This window comes from Drosophila innubila, assembly GCF_004354385.1.
Source record: "Drosophila innubila isolate TH190305 chromosome 3L unlocalized genomic scaffold, UK_Dinn_1.0 0_D_3L, whole genome shotgun sequence".
Taxonomy (NCBI): Eukaryota; Metazoa; Arthropoda; class Insecta; order Diptera; family Drosophilidae; genus Drosophila; species Drosophila innubila.
In genome coordinates this window covers 3,036,676-3,063,614 of record NW_022995376.1, presented here as the reverse complement: position 1 = coordinate 3,063,614, position 26,939 = coordinate 3,036,676, and the positions used below count along the sequence as shown (strand labels likewise).

The window sequence follows — 26,939 nt, the reverse complement described above, 5'->3', positions numbered from 1 at the left end:
GTCCGTTAAAAATTGACTAAATCGGGTATATATATTTTTTTTTATGCTGTGTTCTATTCTTAATTTATTCTTTTTTTTCTTAATCCAATTGTATTCAGGAAAAAAAAATGACTGTTAAGCTCTGGAATTTTAAAACAGAATTTCAATTTTTGTGTCTCTAATCTATCTTCTTTCTAATGTATCTATCTTCTTTTCTAAATCTATCTTCTTTTTCCTAAATCCTATTGTATTCAGGAAAAAAAAGCCTGCTAAGTTCTGGAATTTTAAAACAGAATTTCAATTTTGGTGTCTCTAGCTCTTGTATTCTCTAAGACTAATTAAACACTAATAAAAACTACTATAATTACGATTTTTTTCTCAAAACTAAGCATTTTCTTTTATAAAGCTAAATTTATTCATAGCCAAAAATGATTTCAAAATAAACAACACTTATCAAATAAAAAAAGAGCACTTACTATTGTATTTTGCTTTTTTCTTTTTTTTATTTCTCTTATTCTAATTTAAATATTTATAACTAACATATTTTATTTTTAAACCAGTCTTTTTTATCGAATATTATTATCAATTGGCTTCTCATTTCTGTTACACACTCTGCCACAAAACTATAACATGCTTCTTTTGCACATTTTAAGCAAACTCATGGGTATGTAAAGTGACGAGTTGCCAGAGTTGCCAGGCTGCCCATTGTCCATGATGTGGCACGAAATTATTTTAATGAGTTGCCAATTAGACTGGGCCGAATCCCAAATAGATCAGCCAAAGAGTCGACTGCTAATAAATACCTGAGTACAAGTCCAATGTGCAACTTTGCCTCTCATTCATTGCGTGAATCGCCGCACACCTGTTGCATGCTACCGTTCCCGATTGCAGTTGCAATTGGAATTGGGAATGGGAATGGGAATGGTATTGAGAATGGGATTGGGATTGGGATTGGGGAGCCCCTGGCGAGTGGCATAAATATGTTAAGGGTTTTCGCATTTTACAAGCCAAAGCACTTGGCCCATAACTTGCGTCAGTTGCCAGTTGCAAGTTGCAAGTTGCAAGTGGAACTTTACGATGCTGTTGCCCAGTTGCAAGCTGACAGCATCCGACAACAAACTCAGCGGGTTTTTTGAAAACTTAAGGGAAACCATACAAAGACTTTGAACTGTGGCAAGTTTCAGTTCAATTATCTACCTAAAAATAAAATCGAAAGAAAACAAAAATACCGCTGGGAAACTATATACACTACTTTATAGCTAAATAAGAGCACTTTACATGGAAAAAAAAATCATTTCCCAGCTGAGAATATTTTCCAACTTTTTCTAGTTTCCACTTCAGGTGTTGTAGTTAGTTTTTTTTTTAGTTTTTTAATGGTTTCTTTTGTTGCCACTTGGCGCAATTAACGCGTGTTTTCTGAGGCGCCGCTTATTAGCTTGTTTCCTTAGCCACTGCCACGCCCACATCCTCAATTCATAACACTGAGCAAAAATTGCTTTTCATTCGTTTCTCTTTTTGTTTGTTATTAATTACGTTTTTTTTTTTTCTTACCTCGTGTCTGCATTTTCGGCCAATTGAATTATTACGGCCAACACACAATGGCCAACACACTCCAGAGGGCCAACAGCAGGAATAGGGGGAAAAAAAAAACACTGTAATGGCGTTTGCTTTCATTATAGCACCGACAGCATAAATATTTAAGCAACTGACAACTGGGATAACAAGATAACCGAGAGAAGGTCGACAAAAGCAGAGCAAAAGGTGAAAGAGAAGAATCAAATTTATCAACGAAATTGGGTCAAATTTGTTAAACGTACTAGCCATGGTCCATTTAGCCAGAATTCCATATAAAATTCAGCATATAACAAGTAGATTTTATGTGTGTACATTTTCTACGCTTTTCATAAAATGAAGAGTACTTGCGACTTGATATGTAGTTTGTCAAAGTCAACAAAGTAGACTACCTAAAATGGGAATAATCTATATGATCCAGAAATTTTTTAAAAGAGAATAGAAGTAGTGAAAAATGGCAGAAGAAATATCTAAATATTTCAAACATCGCATTTAAACTTATTAAGTTTCCAGATCGTAGATAGAAGTTCAAGACCAGACCTTAAAAATTTAGAAAATATTGACTAAACATAAAAATAATTTTTATCAAAATATATACCATTTTTTTCGGTATTTTCGAATATTTTGCTTTGAATTCTAGCCGACTTGAGACTTAACTAGATTTATAGTTAAATATTAACACTAAGCATTCGCAATTTTTATTTAAAAATTTAACATCTTGACTTTTTACTTCTAATCAACACTGTAAATTTAATTCTAAGTCGCGTCTTTTTTTTTAAATCATCTAAAAAATGACTCAAATTTGATAAATATCTATTTTCCGAATAAAAATAGATTTATATTTAAATATTAACATTAAACATTCACAATTTTTATTTAAAAATTGAACATCTTGACTTTTTACTTCTAATCAACACTGTAAATTTAATTCCAAGTCGTGTCTTTTTTTTTTAAATCATCTAAAAATTTACTTAATTTTAATAAATATTTATTTTTCAAATAAAAATATGCTTCGCAAATTTGTAAAAAATATTTTTTGATTGCTCTTTTAATTTGTACAAGTTTTTTTTTTTTTGCTCAACACTTGAAGTCTCAAGTTTTTAATTTTATAGAGTACAAACAAGTTGGCTTAAAAGTTTTCCTTTTAATATTCCTGCTCTCCAGCGCTTTGTTAATTTCTGTTACAATTTCGACGGCTTTTATCAAAAGGTTAGCCCAGCGAGGGCTGACTGAAATATTTATATGCGTGTTGATTTCTGTTTGCTGAATTTAACCTTTTGGGCCTAGAGCATCCTCACTCCTCACTCCCCTCTCCATCTCCATCTCCGATTCCCTCTCTTAACAGATGTCCGTTGGTAGATAAGGTCTAGGCAAAATGAATATAAAAGGGTCAAAACGTAGTCGCATGTGCTGACCCCTGAATAACCCACAGCTTGAGCTCGCTTTATTCATTGCCTCATTTAACTGCTGGACCCATAAATATTCGAAATCACCAGCGGGGGCAAGTTGCAAGTAGCGCGTTGCGCGTTGCGCGTTGCTTTGTGGCAAGCCTCCAGTTGTTAAGATAATAAACTTTGTAATTAATTTTGCATCGTTAAATGGGTGGTGGAAGACATCTTCCCCTAAGATTCTTTACTTTAACTCTAGTTTGAATTTCAGTTTCGAGAGCAGTTTTAATCGCCAAGAAAAACATCTTCTACTTTTGATGGCGTCTAATTGACTTCACTCACGAATTTTCATGCGTTTACAATTTTTTTTACAGCTATTCCAACTTTATATTCATATTCATAACTTTTTCTCTTATTTAGCCGCTCTTTTTTTTATGAATTTATCAGCTTTATCACCATCGCGTTATCATAAAAACTTTAACACCTGTTTTCCCTCTTTACTTTGTAGTCAGATCTAGTTTTTCGTAATACTCATTACATTTTTTATCATGATATAAATTTTAATTGAAAATTCTCATTGTTTTTTTGTACTTTCAGATAAAGCTGGCGAACTTGGATGGGCATTCACCCTAATTGTAGTCTCAATCATATCGGCTCTTATAGGTGCTATTGTAATGGTCATAGTTCTAAGATGTAGAAGGTGAGTTAAAAAAAAAATATCTTCTTAATCGATAAGAATCGAGTTAATAAACTGACTTCGAAATTTATCGATAGCTTTACATTTTAGTTTTAAGCTTATATCGAGTTAAAAAATTTAGTTTCCTCAAAGGAAAGTTAATTTTAGATTTCTTAAAATTTTCCAATCAGTTACAATAGTTATCGATAACATAAAATTCAAGTTATTTAATACAATTATTAATATAACCTTAGAAATTAAAGTCAATTAAATGTTTTCTAGATTTTACGTATCGATAACTTTAGTAATCAATACCAGAAAAGGTGTCAATTTCCATTGCTATCAAAATCTAATATAATTTAAATTTTTCCTAACGATAATCACAGTTACCGATATCATAAAAATACTGGATTTCCTTGGGTTAATAATGTCCTAATCGATAGATACGTTTATCGATATCATAAAATACAACTTGAACTAGTTGTCGTTCATTAAATGAACTTATTGGACCGATTTATGAGCATATTTAAATATTTCTAACTCAAAATCAGTCTTAAAACTGGAACAGCACACATATCGATGATTTATCGATTGGTTATTTAGCACGTTTTGAATAGCAGCAATAAAATAGCGCCATAAAATTTGCAATTTAAATTAATTGCCCAAGACAAACAACAAACAATTAATAACAAATGCTAATAAATAGACACATTTTGGCATTTAGCTAGAAAAATACCGCAATTAGTCATAATAATGCTGAAAGACACTGTGACTCGTTCTGTGGATTTGTATGATGGGGTATTGCCGACTAGGCAGAACGGACATTCAACTCAAAAAAAAAACGACCCCAAAGACGACCCCAACGATCCGTCATGCCGCGACATTTACAATGCCAGACAAATTGAATATATGCGCGAATTTATCAGCTAAGGAATCTATCTATACACACATGTGTGTGTTTGTAACTTAAGATTTACAACGTATTTGCCCACACACAACAACAACAACAAAGGCAATTCAATTAAACGCCCACGACAGAAAGAGAAACCTTTTAAAGCGCCCAGAAAAGCGGCAAAAATAGTCGACTGGCAAAACAAAAGAACATGAAATTGCTTTATTACTTAATTGCTCTTTAAAGTAAACAAACAACAATAATAATAACAATAACAACAATAACAACAACAATAAACAGAGGCTACATTTTATTTATATTTTTTGCCACAGGCCATTCTTGAAGTTCTTTTTGAAGTCTATCAAAAGTCTAGAGTGGGTCAGTCTTACACACACCACACAAGATACAAGATACAAGATACATTTAAATGGACATTCATTTTGGCATCAATCCATTTGTGGTGGGCAAGGGGGTATGAAGCTTTGTCAAGTGTTGCGGGGGCGTCAACGCAACACGCGAGCTCCAAATTAACACAAATATTTTATTCGTTGGCGTTTGCGCAGGCGCCGCAGTCGCAGTCGCTGCCGCAGTCGCTGCCGCAGTCGCTGCCGCAGTCGCTGCCGCAGTCGCTGCCGCAGTCGCTGCCGCAGTCGACGTTCGCTGCCGGCCACATGTCGCGTCCAATTAAATTGTCATGTTGTCCGTATTTTGGCGGCATGTTTGCATAAAATTAATTTTTGCAAATAATTTGCCAAAGCAAAACAAACAAACAAACAAATGTGCAAATCAAACACAAATGCGAGACAAGTGAGTGAAATGTTTATTCCGTTTGGGAGTAGACGAATTGAAAATGCCCTGCATAAATAAAGCAAAGCAAAAATATACTAACTAGAAAATTTATATTGCTGCAAATAAGTGAGTTAAAAAAATAAAGAAGTTTCTTTTTCAAGTAAATAAAAACGCAATTGGTACCGGAACCATTTGATCAACTTCAAACTTGCATAACTTTGAATAAACTGAACCGATTTTTATGAGTAATCTCATTTTGATCATGGTTTAACATCTTAATTCATTCTGCATTTAAAATTTGTTTATTTAGAAAATTTGATTTAATTTAATAATTTTTTGGATTTCGATGGTAAGGGTCCCCCCTTTGCAATTTTGAAAAATCAAAAATTTAAATCTTAAGTTTTCACTCTAAATCAACTTCTTACATCGTTGTTAGTATAAAAAAAAACTTTAAACTTGTTTACTTTAAACTTGTTTCAGAGACCTTTCATTTTTCTGTAAAAAATCATGTTAAAAGTGACAAAAAAGTTGACTTGTAAAGTTGCCAGTCCAAAGTTTTACCAAACTTCAAACTTGCATAACTTTGGCAAAACTTAACCGATTTTCATGCGGAATATCATTTTCTTCATTATTTGGCCTCTACTTTGATTCTGCATCAAAATATTATAGATTTTCAACATTGCATATTTTTCCCTTTTCACTGTCTATTTTATCCGTATTTTATCCGTACTTGCCCCTTGACACTTACTCGAAAACTTCCAAATCCCATAACTTTGCCAAAACTCAACCGATTTTCATGCGGAATATCATTTTAATTATTATTTGGCCTCTAAATTCATTCCGCATCAAAATATTATTTATTTAAAAATTTCGATTTTTTTCCATCACTGTCCGTTTTTTCCATACCTACCCCTTTATACTTTTTCAAAAACTTCAATCTACCATAACTTTGTCAAAACTCAACCGATTTTCATGCGGAATATCATTTTAATTATTATTTGGCCTCTAAATCAATTCTGCATCAAAATATTATTGATTTTTAACATTCCATATTTTTCCCTTTTCACTGTCTATTTTATCCCTACTTTCCCTTGTCTTGCCCTTTATACTTTTTCAAAACTTCAATCTACATAACTTTGTCAAAACTCAACTGATTTCCTTGCGGAATACCATTTTGATCTTTATTTGGCCTCTAAATTCATTCTGCATCAAAATATTTTATTTAAAATTTCGATTTTTTTCCATCACTGTCGTTTTTCCATACCTACCCCTTTATACTTTTCCAAAAACTTCAATCTACCATAACTTTGTCAAAACTCAACCGATTTTCATGCGGAACATCATTTTAATTATTATTTGGCCTCTAAATCAATTCTGCATCAAAATATTATTGATTTTTAACATTCCATATTTTTCCCTTTTCACTGTCTATTTTATCCCTACTTTCCCTTGTCTTGCCCTTTATACTTTTTCAAAAACTTCAATCTACCATAACTTTGTCAAAACTCAACCGATTTCCTTGCGGAATACCATTTTGATCATTATTTGGCCTCTAAATTCATTCTGCATCAAAATATTATTTATTTAAAAATTTCGATTTTTTTCCATCACTGTCCGTTTTTTCCATACCTACCCCTTTATACTTTTTCAAAAACTTCAATCTACCATAACTTTGTCAAAACTCAACCGATTTCCATGCGGATTATCATTTTTATCATTATTTCGCCCCTAATTTGATTCTACATTAAAATACTTTTCACTTCAAAAATTTAATTTTTTTACTCACGATTGTATTTTTGACACCAATCTACCACACTCTTATTTAGTAGGGTATACACTCAATAACGAATGTATCGTTTGCACCAATAGTCAAGTTGTACAATTGGCTGTGGCAAGTTGGTTGGTGTGGTGGTGTTGGGAGTGGGGGTGGGAGTAGGGGTGGGTGTTAGGGGTACTCATAGTTGGCACTTAGTGCATGTTTGGCTACGCATTCACACGCTGCTTTGACTAGCTTCGATTTGCCATTATTTTAAGCTGGGCTTTGGCTATTTAAAATAACTCTTTCACCTCTTCTCCCCGCTTTAAGCTTACCACATTTTGTGGGCAATGCGATTGTCACGCTGATCACCTTGCCGTCAGCTTTAGTCAGTCATGTTGCAAGTTGTTATTGCTGTTGTTGTTGTTGTTGTGGCAACTGTTTCATGTCAGTTGTCGTTTCAGTTGAGTTCAGTTTCCATTTCAATTTCTGTTTCAGTTCGGGCGTCGTGCTTCGACGTGTTGGCTGCCAAATTAGCAGCAATTACATGTAATATCGGTTACACGTATTTGCATATTGATGTCGATTCTCATTCTTGATCTCTATAATGGCGCTATAAATTTTGTTTTATTTTTTTCTTTTTTCTGCTATTTTTTTCATGATTTGCTAGTGGACACCTTAGAATTGCAGCAGCTCTAATGGCACCTGCCATACGACTTGACAATGTTTGCTCAATGTCTAGACATGGTAATGGTAATGCTTTGACTAACTGTGTGTGTGTGTGTGTATTTAATGTCTTTTTCTCGAGTCCCACTTGTCGTCGGCATAAAAAAAGAACTCACTCAAAGTGCCGTTTGATTTCAGTTGATTGTTGATTTCACAGCAACTCACAACTCAGCTCAGCTTACACATTGAAGACACTTAAATCAAACAACTCTTCAGTTGCTTGTCGACTGCCGTTTTTGGGCTACTAAAACAAGCACTAAAAATCCATTTAAAATTCTCTTTCAATTAAGAAAAACTAGCACAAGCTCTTAACTATGCACAGAATAGCTAAAATTAATTTAATTCGAGTACAAGTAAAAAGCTAAATTGAGAATCTAAAATAGTTTAAGATTGACTAAAAAATATCGACAGTTATAAATTGTCAATATAACAAGAGATAAAAAAAAATGAAATAAGTGTTTTAATTTTTTTTAAGCTATAGCTATTTTTAGTGAAGTTAGTTTAGTTTAACTAAGTTTCATTTTTTTCAACAATTTCTAGAATAATCTTGTCGAATTATTTGGGAAATCTAAAACACTTTGTCTAAATTTTGTCGATAGAAAAAGTTATCGAAATAAAATCGCAATGAAGGCTGCAAACATCGATAACTTTCGAAAAATTTAAAATACTTAAAATGAAATATATTTGAAGCTTGGTAAAACCTTTAAAATCCTTTCAGTTTCAAAGAAATTATAGGGTTCAACTTTATGTTTATTTTAAAGAAAATTCTGTTAAAATATTAGTGAATATCATATTTAAAATACTTTATCTACGTTTTATTGATAATGGAAAAATCTAGAGATATTAAATACATAAATATATTTTCATTTAAATTTTTCTATACTTGATTAATTTTTATTTAAACCAAAAAGGGTTCCAAAAAAATTAATAAAAATTTTTAAAATATAAAATAAATGTGCTTTGTAAATTTAACTTAAAATCAAACTCTAAGCTGATTAAAGCTGATGAAAATTCATTTAAATTGAAACAAGTTAAGTGAGTTAAACGTCTAAAGAGATCGTCTAAGGATTTTTTTAGCTGTTTTTTGACAGAATCTTGGTGCTTCAAGGTAAGGCCCGCCAGGCAAGGCCTAAGCTGACTTTCAGTTTGTCAATAACATTGTTAAATTGCACAAAATTGTCGCTTCGTGCTCGCGTTTGATAGAAAAAGCGAAATTCAAGTTGAAAACGTTTAAAGCAGCTGCTGCCATGGCTCAAAACTGTGGCAAGAGCAACATAAAAAGGCGTGTTCAATTAGCATGCGATTGAGAAGAAAAAGCAAACGAAAAATAAAAAAAAAACAAACTAAAACTGCTGACGAAAAACAAGCGCAGAAAATTGAACATAACGTTTCAAAGGAAAAACATACGAAAAATAAAGAAAACACAGTTGGAAAATTAGCGCAAAGCAAAGGCATGGCCTCCACCAAGACGACAGACTAACTGACTAACGGACAGATGGACAGACAGACGGACAGACAGACAGAGAGACTGACTGCACGGTGAGCTTGTTCAGTTTAATTGAATTGCGAGTAGGATAAATAAAAAGAAAAAAAAAAAACAGGCGAATGCGAATTGAAAAAAAGTTCGAATCGAAGTTGATTCAGTTGAAGTTAACATTATAATCGATCAAGGCAAAGCGAGGGGAAAATTAAGCCGCCTGCCACATGCTGCACTCAATCAAATGGACAGCATGGACAGTCGACAGATATCGGTTCAGTTAATTGATACGCACAATCTATATCCATTAAGTTCGTGCTCTCGTTATGACCCAGAAAAGCGGGCCAACTTGTAGCTAGTTGCAGTTGGGGCTAAAGTTAATAGCAAATGTGCAGCATACAGTTCATAGAAATTGCTAAACTTCAATTGAAAGCAGGCAAAAATATGTTGCAACAACAACAAGTGGAAAGCAAAGCAGGTTTCTCTTCTTTCTCTCTCTCTCTCTCGATTTCTATTTAATCTAATCGCAACATTTCTGTTGCAACAAATAGAGAATGTTGCACTCTTGTTCTTGTTGTTGTTGTTATTGTTGCTTAGCTGTATTCTTATCTGGTTTTCCTACAGACACATATAAATATGTAACTTGCTGTTGTTTATCTGCGTGTCACACGCAAAAACGTTATTTGCTCTAGACAAGTTTGTGTCCTAAGTCTTTCGTTTTGCCATTTGCCATTTGTCGCCCAGTTTCGCGTCATTGAACAGTTTGACATTTGCCATATTTTTTTGTTGTTGCAATATTTATGTTCTTACGCTAATTTGTGTTGTATATTTCTATATATTTATGTTTATTAATTGCAACATTCTACACGCTTCTTATCTTTGCAGAATTAAATCAGCGAATGCCAATGGTAAGTCATTTATTTTATTATTTATATCTGGCAGGGCAAAAAGGTTGTGTTATGGTTAAGCTGTTGATAATGGTTGTTAAGTACAGTAGAACATTTTTAAATTTATGCCATAAAGACTATATATTCTTGATCAGGTTGATAAATGGATTGCTTGTTTCAATTTCTTTATAAATTAAGCTCAATTTTGAAGTTAAGTAAATTAAAATTGTTGCACATCAGAATAATATAAGATTATAAGAACCAAAAAAAACAGGGACAGTACAAGTCTTAATTTTTTATTTTAAAAATCTAACATTGATTTAGTTAGTTACTTATTTTGTTATAGTTATATTTCTATATTTATAAAAATGATCATAGAAGCTGAAGCTATAATTTTTGATGTTCATTTTATAATTTCTATTTATTTCTTATTTGCAACTTACAAAAGGTATAAGTCAGATACAGTTTTAAATTGATTCAATAAAAATTATAAATTAAATTATAAAATAAATACATATTTATTTCTTATTTGCAACTTATAAAACGTATAAATCAAATACAATTTAAGTTGATTCAATAAAAATTAAAAAATCAAATTATTAAAGCTTTAAATTATATAATAAATACATTATATTTATTTCTTTATTGCAACTTAAAAAACGTATAAATCAAATACAATTTTCAATTGATTCAATATATAATAAATTAAAAAATAAATTATTATTGCTTTAAATTATAGACGCCGTTTAGTACAAATTTATTTGTGAATATTTTTGCAATAACTTTAATATAAAATGTCTTAAATGATAAATCGATCTGATTCTTTTAAAATAAAAAGTAGACTAATGTGTATCTTAAAAAAAATTACTAAGCTCATTTTTTTAACAGTTACTGTCCCTGTTAAAAAATAAAAAACTTGTATCTTTTTCTTAAAGAATTCAATTAAAACAGATTTCTTCGGCCACTGTAAAGTTATAAAAGCATTGCTGTACGCTTTAATAAGCTCTCACTGTACGGACTTGGCTATGCAAGTATGTGCTTAAGATAAGTTAAGTTGAAAGATCTTTGGCAGCTGCTTAGTGACGTTTTTCCCATAAGCTCAGCGCATTTATCAGCAACGAGTATTTCCGTCATTCCATCAATTAGTCAGTTGCCACTCGTTTGATTAATTAAGCAAGTCAGCGTCTTATTTGCAGCATCTACTTCTACTTCTACTTTCTGCTATTGCTTCTGGTTTCTCTACTTATTGTTAGTGTTTTTTTTTTTGTTTTTTGTTTTCTTTTTGCATTTGCATTTCCATTTTTAATTGCATAATTCTGTCGCTTGCATGCGACAATTTAATTTGTTTTCACTGTGCACACAACAAATTTTTTGTTAGTTGACGACAACATGATGCATGAAGTTCACGTTCGTGCCACAAATCTAAGATGCTGCAGAGACTCGAACTGAAACTGAAACTGAAAACAAAATCAAAACCAATGATGTTGCTCTCTACGTGCAGCTCAAGAAAATTTGTAGACAAATTAAGGCAAAGGCTAACAATTGTCTTCCTCTCTCTCACTCGCTGTCTCCCTCTCTCTCTCTCTCTCTGTCTCTCTATCTTTGGCATTGGCCTTTTCTTTTGGACATTGTCTACACCAAAAAAACACGTTCGCAAATCGTGCAATAAACTTTTTTCTTTGATTTAGTTGCTGGCGCTTTATTCTTGCATTTGAACAGTAGGCGAAATTATTGACAAACACTACACCCACTGCCAAAAGTTCTCTGTCTCTCTCTCTCTCTCTCTGTCCCTTTTTGTGTCCCGTTTTAAACTCTCTCTTTTTGGTTGTTATATGGCGCCAATTTCTCCCTCTTTCTCTCTGTCTGTCTGCGCTGCTGACATCGACATGCAGGACAAATTGTTGACGGCATTTAATGTCACAGCAGCCAATTAGCTGTCCCATGAAAATCTCCACTCACTGTTGTTGTTGTCTCTTTTATTTATTTTTTTTTTTTTTTTGGCTATAACATTTTTTTGGCTTAAGTTTTTGTGTGTGTTTGATTTTTTTGTGGACATTTCGTTGCTGCTACGCACGGTTGCATGTTGCGAAAACAACAAACAAGCAACAACAACAACAGCAACAGTCGACAGCAACACCAGCAACAACAACAACAGCAACAACAACAACATTTACAGAAAACAAACAATCAACACAAATCGTTAAACTGTCAGCAGCCTTTAAAGCGCGTGATTATGTCGAAGTCGAAGTCGAATACGAATTTGAAGTCGCAGTCAACGTCAGCGTCAGCAACATCAACGTCAACGTCAGCGTCAACGTCAGCGTCGACGTCGTTGTCGTGGTATCGCGACAGGCGCCAGTTCGCCAGTTTGCCAGTTTGCCACTTTGTCATTTGGCCCAAAACAGTTTTTAAAATGCCAAAGAGAAAATTATTCAATTGCCCAAAAACAATTTTAAAATCCACCATTAAAAATGTTACTTTGTCAGATAAAAACTACATTTCAGTTTTTAACTGGCAGTGAAGGAAATAGTTTTATTTTGTTAAAAAAACAAATTATAAAGTAACGTGTTTAATAAAAAATATATATTTAAATAATTTTTGTAATTAAGGCTGACTAATCAACTTTTTTTATTAACTGCCAACAGTTAATTTTTAGAAACCCATTTCTAAAAGAGTTCTTAGAAATTATTAACTAAAATTTATTAAATATTTACAAAAACACATTAAATCTTGACTAGAAAATACCCTGTACAAGAACTTTAAAAATATAACTTAGCTTTTCAATTTAGTAATTTACTATTGGATATAAATTTTGTGTTTATGTCTAAAAATTATTATTCGAAAATTAAATAAAATTATGCTGATGTTTTAAATTAAACTTTTAAAATGAAAAGACTATTTAAAATTGAAGAAAAACTTTAGCTGAATATTTATTTTAGGAATATATTTTTCATACCAAATTTGCTAAGTCAAACACTTATAATTTCTGGAATTGTCAGAGAAATGCATACTTTCTTATCAAATTTACAAGAATTTCGCTAAAAATTAACTAAATATTCCGCACTCTATATTCATAGGTTAAGTTTGTCATTTAAAGCACATTTTACGTTTCCAATAAACGCAAATATAATTTTTGTACTTTCAAAAATATATTTTTAACTTGTCTCTCATAGCATAAATTATCTCATTTATGATTATAATTAAAAGAGCTATAAATTTAAAAAAATCATTAATACTTTTAACAGTTTAATCAGTGTTTTTCTCACAATATTTTTTTGCACTTAATCAAGCTAATTAAATATTCTTAAAGATTTCATAAGTCAAATGAACGAGCAAATTGCAACATCTTCGCAGTTTATTGGCAACACAATTCGCCTAGCATGTTGCAACATCGTGTGGCAGTTGCAGCTGCCATTGTTGTTGTTGTTGTTGCTGTTGCTGTTGGTGTCAATTGCATTGAATTGCATTCTGTGCAATTATCTTGAACGGCAGCTGCCGGCAATTGGCAACTCGGCAACGTGTCGTATGAGTAACAAAACATTATTTTAATTATGCAAAAACAACGAAAATTGCTTTGCACACTACAGCGATAAAAAAATAAATACGAGAATGTGACATTTTGGTAATAGGCAGAGTCGGAAAATGCATTCAAGATACAAATACTCGTTCGCTGACAGGCAATGGGCATTATCTGTTCGACTATTAAGACTTCATTACACATGTCATATTTGCCATTTGTTGCCTGCCACCGTTGCGACTTGTTGTTGTTGTTGTTGTTGTTGCCACCAAAACGAATGCGACGCAAAACACACATTAAATACCCCAAAAACACACACAAAACCAAAAAAAACAAAAATAAAAACGCTCGTTAATATTTTTGTTGCTGTTGCTGTTGCTGTTGTTGTTGTTTTTGTTGCTTGTGGCCAAAAGCTGCAAATCGGCTGCGAAATATTTTGTTAACAAAATTCGCCGTTGTTGCCGCTGGCGCTGCACGCAGATAAGCAGCAACAGATAAGCCCAACAGCGGTAGCAGTTACAGCAGCAACCAACAGCAACAGCAACGACAGCAGCAGCAACTGTAAGCGGCTACCACTGCACAGTGGTACAATATTATGAAAACATCATAAAGAAATTATTAAAAATATTTTTACAAATTTAAGTCGATAGGGAAATAGGGATAGTTCTTGCTTCGTGGATTTGAAACGTTATAATGGAGTTCCTACAGTTTTTTTTTCTACTGATGATTCAATTGATTCTTAAACACATACATAATTTACACGCCCAATCTTCATTTAAATTTTTTAAAATATGTGAATTATTTATTTACATTTTTCCAAGAACAATTGATTCTAAAACACATACATGATCTACACACCCAATCTTCATTTAAATTTCCTAAAATATGTGAATTATTTATTTACCTTTTTTTCAAGAACAATTTTCATACAGCAAATAATTTTTTTGCTCTATATATTTTATGTTACATAAGTGTTTCTTAACTTTTTTTGAATTACTTGCAGAAAAATTAAATTTATACAGAAAGAGAAATTTTCTTTTAATTATTTAATAGTATTCTGATTTTGATACAGAATATGTTGTTATATAATAGTATTCTGATTTTGATACAACTTCGACCCAATATGTTGGAAAAAAAATTGTTAATCTAACTTCGAATGTTTTGTCAAAAAATGTATTAACATTAAAAGGTTTTTCATATAAAACCACATTTTACGATTCATCAGAGCGTTCTATTTTAAAAATAAATAAAATTTACTGAGCGTTCTATTTAAAAAATAAGTAGTTTACGCTTTCTTAAGATTGATTGATATATCGAGAAAAACATAATATTTTGTAGAATAACATTTTGGATATTATGTTATGTTAGTCCGGATTTCAGAAAACTTGTAGAATGATATGCAAAAAAGAAATTTCTTCTAAAAAAACAACATTTTCCGACTCATCTATTCAATGACAGTTATAATCAGACGTTTAATTTCTATAAAAAAAATTGTAAGGGTACACAGAAATTACTTAAACTATGCTTTTCTAAGATAGAAGAATATATGTTCAATTACAAAAAATTTTTGCACAAAAATATTTATTTTTTGACCGAACTAAGGCAGCTATATGTAAAAGTATTTCGATTTGCCTGCTGCTGATATAAATGCTATATTTAAAAAGTTTTGTCTAAACAGCCTTGTATACCTAATCAATTTTGTTCGCTTTTGGGCAGCTTTGCACCACTGTGCAGCGTAAGTTCAATGCAATTGCAGCGGTAGCAGCAGCAACATCGTTAAAACAGCAGAAAAACAGCCATTAAAGCCAACTATTATCAGCCCAGTGCATAAGCAAGTCCGAGTCCAAGTTCGAGACGAGAAATGAGAGTTCGAGTCAAAGACAGAGTCAGATTCCGAATCCGAATGCGAATGCGACTCCTAATCCGCGTTGCAGTTGGAATAGGAGTTTGGAGTTGGAATCTAGAGTTTAGAGTTGTGACATGCACAAAATGCATGTATATATGAGCACCTATATACGATAAGGCAGCGGGTTAATAATCGCCAGAGTCATAGTCATAGTAAGAGTCAGAGTCAGATTCAGAGTTGCATTCATAGAAGGGGCAACAACAGCTGGACATTCACAGTGGTGCAGTACGTAAATCATGAGCATTAAAAGCCAGCGGAGTGAGTGGCAAAATGACTGCATTATGCATGTGCATAACTTGGAAAATTGCTGCTCTTTGTGGCAGTTGCAAGATGTTTAAGAAGTTGCGTATGCACACAGCTAATTAGTTGCATTTCTGCCTCAAGCCACCAAGTCAATTCTCTTGGGATAATGAGAGTGAAAGGCGGTGTTAAAAGCTGGCCCAAAGTCTGAGACAGTCATTTGAGCCAAGTGGATGAGCTGGCGGATGTTAAAACTGGAATCTATAAAGATTCTCTTCGCGGATAAGCAGTCTATAAATTGTCGAGTCTAATGAATAGCACAAACATATTTTTTATTGACTTCCTATATGACTAGGCTTAATGATTACCCTCCCCTTTATGATATACTTTATGATATACGAGTATAACCAGGATTAGTCATCGTTGTACTTGCACAATGAGATCACACAAGCTGATTGTAAAGGATCTCACAAACAGCATTTTCTTAGGTCTCTGAAACAAACTATAAAAAAAAAATAAATTTAAAAAAAATCAGCACAACGAAGTTTTAATTCTCTTCATTCAATCTTTGACTAAGCATCCCTATGACAGCTATATTATATAGCTATATTATATATATATAGAATGCATAACTTTAGTTACATAATTAATAATATTTGTTAAAAAATCTGAATAACTAAAAAAAAGTTTGTTATACTAAGAGTGAATTTTTGAGCCATCGTTTCTATGGCAGCTATTTGATATAGTGGTCAGATTTTAAAAAATTTAGTTTATGATATATAAAACAACACTAAATAAAGTTATTTTAAGATGAAATTCTCTTAGGTATGCTGTGCTCAAATTCCAAGTTCGCACGTCAAACGGTTTAGTCCGTACAATGCTCAGTGAGTGTATGAGGACAAAGAATTTTATATGTATAAATATTGTTTATTCTTGTAAAGGTGATTTTTATTCATAATCAAAGCCTTTTTATTTACTTCTGGATAACTTCTGGATCTGCCACGCCTCCTTTAAGGCGTTACATACATCGAGACAAAATTAAAGTACCCTCTGCAAGGGTATACAAATAAAATAAAGTACAATATTTGGCATTTTGGCTTGAATGCAGCCACTTGGTGGTGTTGCTGTTGTTGTTGTCACCTCGTTGTGGTTGTTGCTGTTGTTGTTGTTGTTGTCAGTTGACAGCCGTTTAATTTACGCTTTGTTTGTTGTGCTGTTTGTTTCGCTGTCGCGCTCAATGAGGTGAATGTTTGATTTATCGCCCGATTATAACCCCAAATGTCATAGATTTCTGCGTCTCTGCAACATTCGATTGCAATCGAATTGGGAATCGAATTCGAATTCGAATTCGGATTTGGTCACAATGCCACATACCAATGCAGCTTACTCATGTGCTGCTTCTCTCTTAAATTTTGTAATAAACATTATTTATTTATTTTTTTTTTTTATTAATTTATTTTTTTTTTTTAAATTTTACAGGTGGTCGCCCGCAGCCGTGGTGGTGTCGCAATAATCGCAATGCCGGCGCACAGAATCGTTCGCCAATCTCCATAAAACATTCGGCGGACAGCATAAGGCGACCCACAAGTAATTCCGGTGTCTGGACTTGGCTCGGAGGCAGTCGACGCTCTTCGGCGGGTCCGGATCAGATTGGTCCGCCATCGACATCGCCAGCTGAGAATCATTATACTCATATGGATGATGCATATAGTCCGGTTGGAGTCAGTGAAGCTCTCTATGCGGAACTCGATCGTGAATCTGTGCGCTCAGCCAATCCGTCGTATCAGAATACGGCGTACAGTCAGTGTGGCGAGGTGAGTACAGCTATCAAATATAATTATTTATTTAATTAGAAAAACCAAAAAAAAAAAATATATATAATAAAAAAAATTTTAATAACTGTAGAAGCTACAATTAATATTTAATTTATAAAAATTTTGTAAGTAAAAAATTTAAATATAATCTTTATAAATTTAAAACTTTAAATAATATAAGCTGAAAACGCATTTTTAATACATGAGATATTTCTTAATTGCATTTAAAATTTAACGCTTTGATTTCAATAAAAATAAAAGAAAAGTTAAAACCATTAAGCCATTAAAACCTTTTTGTTAAAAACTAAAAATTTAATTAATTTGAATTTTAAATGAAATGTAACACCATAAAAGAGAGTCTTTTTAATTCCATTTTAAATTTAAATATTGAAATTTAAAAGTTAAAAACTTGTTTTATTATAAAATATTTACTTAAACAAAAAAAGTTAAACTTAAAATTTGAATTGCATTTGAATTAAATAAAAAATTATTCATTTGAGCATTAAGTTTTTAACTTAGCTATAATTTAATAAAAAATTATTTATTTGAACATTCGAAATGTTAAACTAAAAATTAAATTGAATTATAATACTATATAAAATTTGAAATGTTAAACTTAAAATTAAATTGAATTAAAATAGTGTATACAATATCGATTTTTAATTGAATAAAAAATTATTTATTTGAGCAATAAATTTTTAACTTAACTATAATTTAATAAAAAGTTAATTATTTGAACATTTGAAATGTTAAACAAAAAATTAAATTGAATTTACGTATTATATAAAATTTGAAATGTTTAATTTAAAATTAAATTTAATTAAAATAGTGTATACAATATACCAACTTAAAAGAGACACTTTTATTAATTTTTATAATGTAAAATAATTGTTTAAAATTTGAATTCAAATAATATTACAATTTCTTGAAATTAATTGAATGCATGAATTTTAAAACAAGTTAAAATTTAAATATTTATACTAAAATTTCTTGAAATGAATTGAATATATGAATTTTAAAAAAAGTTAACAAATAGTTAACATTTAAATTTTAATTTAAGTTAATTTAAATTGTAAATTTTAAATTTTAACAAATTTGAATTCAAATAATATTACAATTTCTTGAAATGAATTGAATATATGTTTTTTAAAAAAAGTTAAAATTTAAATATTTATACCAATTGATCAATTTTAAAATTTCTTGAAAAGAATGAATTGAATATATAAATTTTAAAAAAAGTTAACAAATAGCTAACATTTAAATAATTATACTAATGTATCAATTTCTAAATTCCATTGTTTTTTCTCTCTGTCTTTGCAGAAATACAATTTCCAGGGCCACGAGCAAGACATTCCCATGGTGGTGTCGTCAGCGCCGAGCAGCGCCTACTACTCGGATCTGTCGGTGACGGCGATGCCAGGTGGCGCCAGTGGCAGTAACCAGGGCGCCTATGAGATAGTTGGCCTAAATGTCATGTCCCAGCCACTGCCCAATTGGGAGCATCATGGCGGTGGTGTTGGCGGTGGCGGTGGTGGCAATGGCGTTGGCGGTGGAGTGGCAACAACCAATGTTGGATTGTCGCCGGGTGAGGCAGCTGCAGCAGCGGCCATGACGCAACGACGCATGCCACGTCTGGCGGCCATCAATGAGACGAGCACCAGCACAGTGCCCTCAGATTATGTTTAAGCATTTACGTTTATAATTTATGCAAGTCTTTATAAATGTTTTACTTTAAAAAAGTGAAGATATCGAGAGATATAAGAAAGAAAAACGAGCTTAAAATGTTAATGTAATACGTTAAAAAAACAACATAGAATCTAAGCATATACATATATATAGTATATAGAATATATATATATATACACAATTAGATTTATGCATAATATATTTATATTATAATGCTAGCTTAGAGTTAGCGTAGTCTCGATTTGTGTCTTTTGGTTTATGTCTGAATATTGTAAAATAGTGCGAACAGATTTTTTACATACAACAAGCATGTATTATAAATCTAGTTTTTATATAGTGTTAAACAGCGATTTAATCGTGGGTGATATTTAGCCTAAATATGCTATATTCTTATGTTCTTATGTACTTTAACATTTTCCAAAAATGTATAAAAAAAACAATACAAATTGTCGAAAATTATCAGAAAAGAAATGAAAGAAATTTACTTCAAGTTCTTAAACAAATAGGAAACATGCCCAACAAATGTACCCAAAAATCATATAATGGCACACATACACATATACAGTCAGTCAAGGAAATGTTTTGACAAAATTTAAATAACAATTTTTATTCTACTTCTTATTATATTAATTTTGTTTTTAACTATTTTAAAAACTACAAAAAACAAATATTTAAATTTGTATTTTGTCCAAACAGTTTCTTGACTAACTGTATGTATTTATACAGCAAATGAATTTATGCTTACAGGAATGAAATATTTACAACGATTTTAAAAACACAGAATTATTTATTATACTGCATGAAAAATACATATACAATATATACAATATATACTCGTCGTCGTATGTAATACACCCGAATTACAGCTATCAGCTCTCAGCTCTCTATCTCTATAAACTTCAAGTAGAAAACATCATATCATTTACATACTACAGCATTAACTCAATATAAAAAATAACACTGCATACACACATACTACGATATACACAAAAACAAACAATTTCCAAGCATTTACAATTTAGCAATTTTGTATTTTAGATTTAGCATCAGCAACGGCCAATGCTGTTATCTATAATTAATTAATTTAATCATTGTACATTTTTGTTTTAGTTGAAAATATGATTTTAAAAAATATATTGCTATTTACATTCTGAATCCAAAAAAAAACGTGTGCTTCATTTAAAAAGGACGATTTCAGGACGATGACAGATAATATAAATATTATTATTAAAATATTTTTCTTAAAAAAATTTATACCAGCTCACAAAATTACTCGTAGCATACTCCAATCCTTGTAGATTTTGACAGGACATGTCTAGTTAGGATCAGAATAGATCCGATAGAGTTTACTCTATCGATCGGCTTAAAAAAATTATGGGGTCATCTAAGGATCAAACACTTGAAACACTGAAACACACAAAATCCTTGATAATTTCTAAAGTAACAGAACGATTTGAATGTCCTTTGGTCCACCGATAGCCCTGACTAAAAGGCTTCCACAGACAACAGATTCAACCAGATCAAATGACGGAGCTACAGGAGTTTTTCTGTTTTTATGCCAAGTTTTCTATACCTAACCCTGTAAAAATTTGAAGACAATTTTTTTGAAGGATGCTCAAAATCCTTGAATGCAGTTCGATAGTCCTGCCCCCTGTGAGTACAAAAAAAGTTATCCTTGTGAAATTTTAAAGGATGCAGAGGAATAAGAGCTATTAAACAGAATGTCCTTTTTCGAAAATTACGTATAAGTTTGCCATATCCTTGCGCAAATCATCAGTATATAGTTTGCTAAGTTTGGCAGGACGAACTCTATTAATTTATATTAGTTTCAACATCATCCTCTAAAGGACTTTCGAGTAATTCATACAAAATACATTATACAAAATGGTTTTTTAAATTTCGTTTCTGAAAGGACACCTATTTTTGTATTGCCTATTCTTATTAAACAATGCTATGACTATCTGGTTGAAAAAGAACATGAGAATAGTCCTTAAGACGGTGGAGTTCTATATACAGATTGAAAGTAAACTAACTAAAACTATACAATTAAAATAAAAATACAAAACAATAAAAATTAGTCGAAACCACAGAACTTGTTATAATAAATTTTCTAGTTATTCGTAGTCAATCGCTTCCAGCTCTTCTGCCACATTGCAGATATCCTCATCAGCAACTGATTCAATTACAACAGATTCAAAGGATTCATCCAAATCCCTTTGACGTCTGTGAACCTTGTAATGTGTGCGTAGTGCCGCCTTTTGTCTGAAGTGTCTGCCACATTCCTCGCATTCATGAGGCTTCTCGCCGGTGTGGATGAGCTCATGCTGCTTGCAGATGGCCAGTTGGGTGAAGGAGCGTTCGCAGTAGGAACAGGCGTAGTTTCTCGCCCGCTCGTGTATGGTGCGCATGTGCTTGTTCAGATTGCTGGAACTATAGCACACCTTGGAGCAGAAGCGACAGCTGTAAGTGCGCTCCAGTGTGTGATAATTCAGATGAATCTTTAGCTCAGTTCGCGTTGTCTTCTGCACTCCACAATAGCTGCATCTATAATTCTTTATCCCGGCATGTCGCATCATATGCACCTTGAGCAGCTGCTTACTGGAGAAGCGCCTGCCACACTCAGCCTCCTCGCAGGCATAAGGCAGCTCCGATTTGTCCTTGTGCGTATAACGATGACTCCTCAGCTGAGACATGGTATCGAATACCTTGCCACAGTATTCGCAAATATGCGACTTGTGCTCCTTGCCCAATTTGTGGCACTTGCGCATGTGTAGGGTTAATGTATGCTTGTGGCTATAGCCACGATCACAGCCTGGTTCCGTGCAGGGATATGGCATCTGTCCATGTCTGCGTTTGTGGGTCAAGAGACGCTGCTCATCCAGAAACTGGGCGCCGCAATTATCACATTTGTAGATGCCTATTGAATCCTGCAAGTACGGTTATTTATGAATATGTGAATACCATTGTGGTCTAGTGACTCACCTGTTCTTGATCCTCTTCATCTTGATGCTGCAAATAAGTATATTTATGTAAATATGTAAATACAGGTGTTTCCTTGAAGCTTACCTGATCCTGTTCCCCATCCAAATCCTCCTCATCTTCCTCATCTGCCTCAACCCGCTCAATTTCTAAGACTGCCGCTTGCTGTCTATCACATTTGGTTCTTTTGTTTTGTATATTTCTCTGCTTTTTATCCAACTCCACAACTTTAGCTGCCTCGGAATCCCAAGCGACTTTATTACCCTGAAGATTTGCCAAGTTTAGCATGCGCCACTTTGTATCGGCCGCAATGCACTTTGCCCGAAAGGCATAAAGTTGCTCCAGTTGATCATAGCACACCTGGCAGAGCTCGCTTGGCAGACGCTCTTCCTCCGAAATGGTTAAATTTGTGCAGGAAAGAAATTTGTGAGCCACCAACGGCAATTGCAGCATGTTGTAACTGCCGACGGTTGCATCCAATACACAGGTGCACACTCGACACTTGGTAAATGTAGCCATCGAGTCTGATAATTAAATTAGAATAATTTGTTTAATAATAACAAAAAATGTTGGTCAACCAGCGACCAAAATTCAACAACAGCATTTCTTTACGCGCGAATCAGCTGTGCATTGAATGCCTATCGATAAGTCAACAGCAATAACAGCAATAACAATAAGAAACTGTTAATAAAAATAATGTTAATGTTACAACTGTTACTGTACAGACTCTGTAATTATACATTTACATAATAATGTTAAAGTTTAGTGAGGAGCAACTTGCCAATGAGGAGCAACGTCAGCACTGATAAAAATTGCAAATTTAAAAATGCAAAAAACTCAAGAAAAAGATTAATTATTTGATGAAAATTAAAATTTAGAAATTAGACAGCATTAAGATTAAAAGTTTAATAGAGGTTTGAAGTTCGTGAGCCCTCGGGAACAATACTTAAATCCGAAATTAAGTACAAAAATGAAAAACACCCAATTTCGGAAATGTACTTTTTTTCAAGTACAAAAAATCAAGCCAGATCGGGAAATTTTGCAGGGTGGCAGCCTTTGCACCTGGTGGCAGCACTGGTTGCTGTAACAGGTCACCCCCGCATTGCAATCATTGTTGTTTACGTCGTGGTTTGGGTACAAAGTTCATTAAACGAGAGTCTAAAGAGTAGAAAATGTTGAAATTAAATAATTACGGAACGCGCAAACTAATTTTTGATGTTTGCAAAAATCGATTATATTCAGCTTCGGCTACAGCTGCACCCAAAGTGAAAACGGAGCACGATGTGGCCAAGGAGCCAAAAAGAGATAATGAATCTTTTATGGCCAACATATTTCGTGGCAGTCTGGTGACAAAGCAAGTGTTCCCCTATCCCGATGTCTTGACCCTGGAACAGAAGGAGACGGCCAACAGTTTGCTCGATCCCTTCCAGCGTTTCTTCACCGATGTGAACAACGCGGCGAGGAATGATGAGAACTCTGTCATCGATCCCGAGACCTTGAAGGCATTGTGGGAACTCGGCGGCATGGGAATCCAGGTGCCCAACGATTATGGTGGCCTGGGAATGAACAACACACAGTACGCGAGACTCTGTCAAATTGTGGGTGCTCATGATCTGGGACTGGGAATTACTCTGGGTGCTCATCAGAGCATCGGCTTCAAGGGAATTCTGCTCTATGGCACCCCAGAGCAAAAGGAGAAATATCTACCCAAAGTGGCCGCTGAAGAGGTATTATTTTATTATTATTTTAATTAAAAATATTCCATTATAATTTCGACAAATAATATTCAGAATCTCACAATTTTATAAGTAAAATTGGAAAAACAAAACTAGGAAGCATAAAAAGTTAAGAATTAAAATTTAGGAACATAACAAAACAAAAAATTAGAAAGCCTAAATAAAAAAAGTCTAAGAAATCTAACAAAATAAGTGAAAGAAAAAATAAGGCTAAATGTTATCAGCAATTTTAAAATTAGAAAAAAATATTATGCCGAACTAAAAATTAGTTTTTAAGAACTCGGTCGATTTTTTGCAAATAGAGTTTATTAGGGGTATTCCAGAAATTCAAGCCAACCAAAATCCAATCAAAAAAAAGTCAGTCTTTGGTTGATTTTCGGCTTATTTTTTATGTCTGGAACATGCCTGAAAATTAAATTAAAGAAATGTTACTAAAAAGTCAATAAATAAAATAATAATTAACTACTTTAACAGAAATCTTGCTTTTCTGTCCTTATTTTTGATTCTGTAAATTCGGCTCTTACTTTTGTATTCTTTTTTTATACTACTTATCAAATTTGTAAAATTGATTTTTGAATTTTCTTTAGGTCTACGCTGCCTTTGCTCTGACCGAGCCCAGTTCTGGCTCGGATGCCAACTCCATACGCTCCAGAGCAGTTAAGACTGCAGATGGTAAACACTATATCTTAAATGGTTCCAAAATCTGGATCTCAAACGGAGGCTTGGCGGATGTCATGACAGTGTTTGCCCAAACCGAACAAATTGATAAGAAGACGGGTGAAAAGAAGGATAAAGTAACCGCCTTTATTGTGGAACGTTCCTTTGGAGGTGTCACAAATGGTGCTCCCGAGAAGAAGATGGGCATCAAAGCCTCCAACACAGCTGAAGTTTACTTTGAGGATTGCAAAATACCCATTGAGAATGTGCTGGGCAAGGAGGGAGAAGGGTTCAAGGTGGCTGTAAATATTCTGAACAATGGACGCTTTGGCATGGGAGCCACATTGTCGGGCACGATGAAGAAGTGCATCGAGATTGCCACCGCACATGCCAACAATCGTACACAGTTTGGTCAAAAGATCAAGAATTTTGATACTATACAGGATAAAATAGCACAAATGAATATACTACAATATGCCACAGAATCGATGGCATTTATGATTTCCCAGAATATGGATTCTGGCAGTCAGGATTATCACTTGGAGACGGCCATTTCAAAGATTTATTCATCGGAATCGGCTTGGACTGTGTGTGATGAGGCTATACAAATTCTGGGCGGCATGGGATTCATGAAGGAGACGGGCTTGGAGCGTGTTATGCGAGATTTGCGCATCTTCAGAATTTTTGAGGGCACCAGCGAGATTCTACGCCTGTTTGTCGCGCTCTCCGGCATTCAATACGCCGGCAATCATTTGAAGGAATTGCAGCGAGCATTTAGAAATCCAGCTTCGAATTTGGGTTTCATTTTCAGAGAGGCTTCCAAGCGTGCCACCTCCACAATTGGACTCGGTGGCACCGATCTGAGTGCCTTTGTGGTGCCGGAAATGAAGGAATATGCCAAGAATGCCGCTGTCTGCATAGATCTCTTTGGTAGAACAACCGAAGCGGTGCTCATGAAGTACAATAAGAATATAATCAACGAACAAATTGTGTTGAATCATTTGGCAAATGCTTCTATTGACATTTATGCCATGATTGCCACACTTTCCCGATCCTCGAGAGCTGCTCAACTTAATCTGCCCACAGCGGAGCATGAACTTAACTTAACCAAAGCCCTTTCACTGCAGGCATCCGAACGAGTTATCCAACATTTGAAGAAGGCCTCATCGGGTCAACTGCAAACCGAAAAGAAGATGATTCAAAAGATCTCACAAAAGATCTTCGATGAGGAGGGAGTCCATTCAACTGGTCCCATCGATTTGAATTGAATTCTTAGCTAAATAATCACTATTTTTAGTAAGTAAGATTAAAGTCCAACCTATAGCGAATTATGCCAAGTTTTGATTACCTTTTGTGTCGAATTTTTGAAATAAAATGTTTTTAGAAAATTAAAACAATTTCAATTTCAATTGGTACTTTGAACTTTGGGAGATTAGAAAAACAATGTGACGTCAAATAGCAGAACAGAAAATCACAACGAATTTTGTGATAAAATTCTAAATAACACGTTTTAAATTTGAATTAGGACTTTGCACTGTGAAAGATTAAAATAAAATTAAATGACGTCAAATATCAATCAAATGGTCATATACATATATAAAGTTGAGCTTCGCTAAAGTGAAAATTAATTGTCACAGAAATTTGTTTTTTTTGTGTAATTTTTGAAAAACGATTTTAAAAAATTAAAACAATTTATATTTCAATTGGTACTTTGAACTTTGGGAGATTAGAAAAACCATGTGACGTCAAATAGCAATGAATTGTAAATTTGAATGCAGTAAATTCGCATGGGAACAGAAAATCACAACGAATTTTGTGATAGTTTTCTAAAAACACATTTTCAAAAAATTAAATTAGGACTTTACACTTTGCAAGATTAAAATAAAGTGACGTCAAATATCAATTCAATGTGCATAGAGTTGAACTTCGCTAAATTTGAAATTTAATGTCACAGAAAATTGAATTTTTTTGTGTAATATTTGAAAAACGTTTTTAAAAAATTGGAAAAATTTAAATTTCAATAGGTATTTTGAAGTTTCAAGTTTCAAAAAAAATATGTGACGTCAAATAGTAATAAATTGTAGATTAAAATATTGTGAATTCAGATGGGAACAGAAATTCAGAAGAACATTTCGTAAAAAATTTCTGAATAACACATTTTCAAAAAATTAAACTAGGACTTTAGACTGTCAAAGATTAAAATAAATGTGACAAGTACCAATGAAATGTTCATACAGTTCAGCTTCGCTAAAATGAACTCGC

General features: G+C 33.1%; 3 protein-coding genes across 4 annotated transcripts in view; 2 read left to right on the top strand and 1 right to left on the bottom strand.

Annotated features, from left to right (window-relative positions):
* The window catches only part of LOC117788611, a 74,123-nt gene extending 54,735 nt beyond the window's left edge, over positions 1-19,388 (top strand). The window contains exons 4-7 of the mRNA XM_034627419.1: positions 3,537-3,639; positions 10,141-10,163; positions 17,285-17,619; positions 18,940-19,388. Coding sequence (XP_034483310.1) covers positions 3,537-3,639; positions 10,141-10,163; positions 17,285-17,619; positions 18,940-19,305 — 827 coding nt within the window. The 3' untranslated portion in view covers positions 19,306-19,388. The remainder of the gene's footprint in view (positions 1-3,536; positions 3,640-10,140; positions 10,164-17,284; positions 17,620-18,939) is intronic.
* Positions 19,389-20,768: 1,380 nt separating this feature from the next.
* On the bottom strand, positions 20,769-22,908 carry LOC117788606 (zinc finger protein 660-like). 2 transcript variants are annotated; one of them, XM_034627412.1, is made up of 3 exons: positions 22,372-22,908; positions 22,288-22,314; positions 20,769-22,232 (listed from the first exon to the last, which is right to left on the bottom strand). In XM_034627412.1, the coding sequence occupies exons 1-3, from the start codon at positions 22,801-22,803 to the stop codon at positions 21,420-21,422; spliced, it is 1,272 nt and encodes a 423-aa protein (XP_034483303.1). In that variant the 5' UTR covers positions 22,804-22,908; the 3' UTR covers positions 20,769-21,419. The 2 variants fall into 2 exon arrangements, with proteins under 2 accessions (XP_034483303.1, XP_034483302.1); XM_034627411.1 differs by having other exon boundaries at positions 22,288-22,908.
* A 444-nt stretch (positions 22,909-23,352) lies between these two features.
* Positions 23,353-26,073, top strand: LOC117786984 (very long-chain specific acyl-CoA dehydrogenase, mitochondrial). The gene is made up of 2 exons (XM_034625418.1): positions 23,353-24,011; positions 24,608-26,073. Exons 1-2 carry the CDS (start codon positions 23,457-23,459, stop codon positions 25,943-25,945), a joined length of 1,893 nt encoding a protein of 630 aa, XP_034481309.1. The 5' UTR covers positions 23,353-23,456; the 3' UTR covers positions 25,946-26,073.
* Positions 26,074-26,939: the final 866 nt, after the last annotated feature.

What these genes read in the sequence shown, in the direction of transcription:
- LOC117788606 (XM_034627411.1), bottom strand. Translation starts at nt 22,803, where the DNA reads ATGGCTACATTTACCAAGTGTCGAGTGTGCACCTGTGTATTGGATGCA. An exon ending in ATGAAGAGGATCAAGAACAG is followed by an intron (nt 22,233 to 22,287) that starts GTGAGTCACTAG and finishes CCGTACTTGCAG; the next exon opens with GATTCAATAGGCATCTACAA.
- LOC117786984 (XM_034625418.1), top strand. Translation starts at nt 23,457, where the DNA reads ATGTTGAAATTAAATAATTACGGAACGCGCAAACTAATTTTTGATGTT. An exon ending in CCAAAGTGGCCGCTGAAGAG is followed by an intron (nt 24,012 to 24,607) that starts GTATTATTTTAT and finishes AATTTTCTTTAG; the next exon opens with GTCTACGCTGCCTTTGCTCT.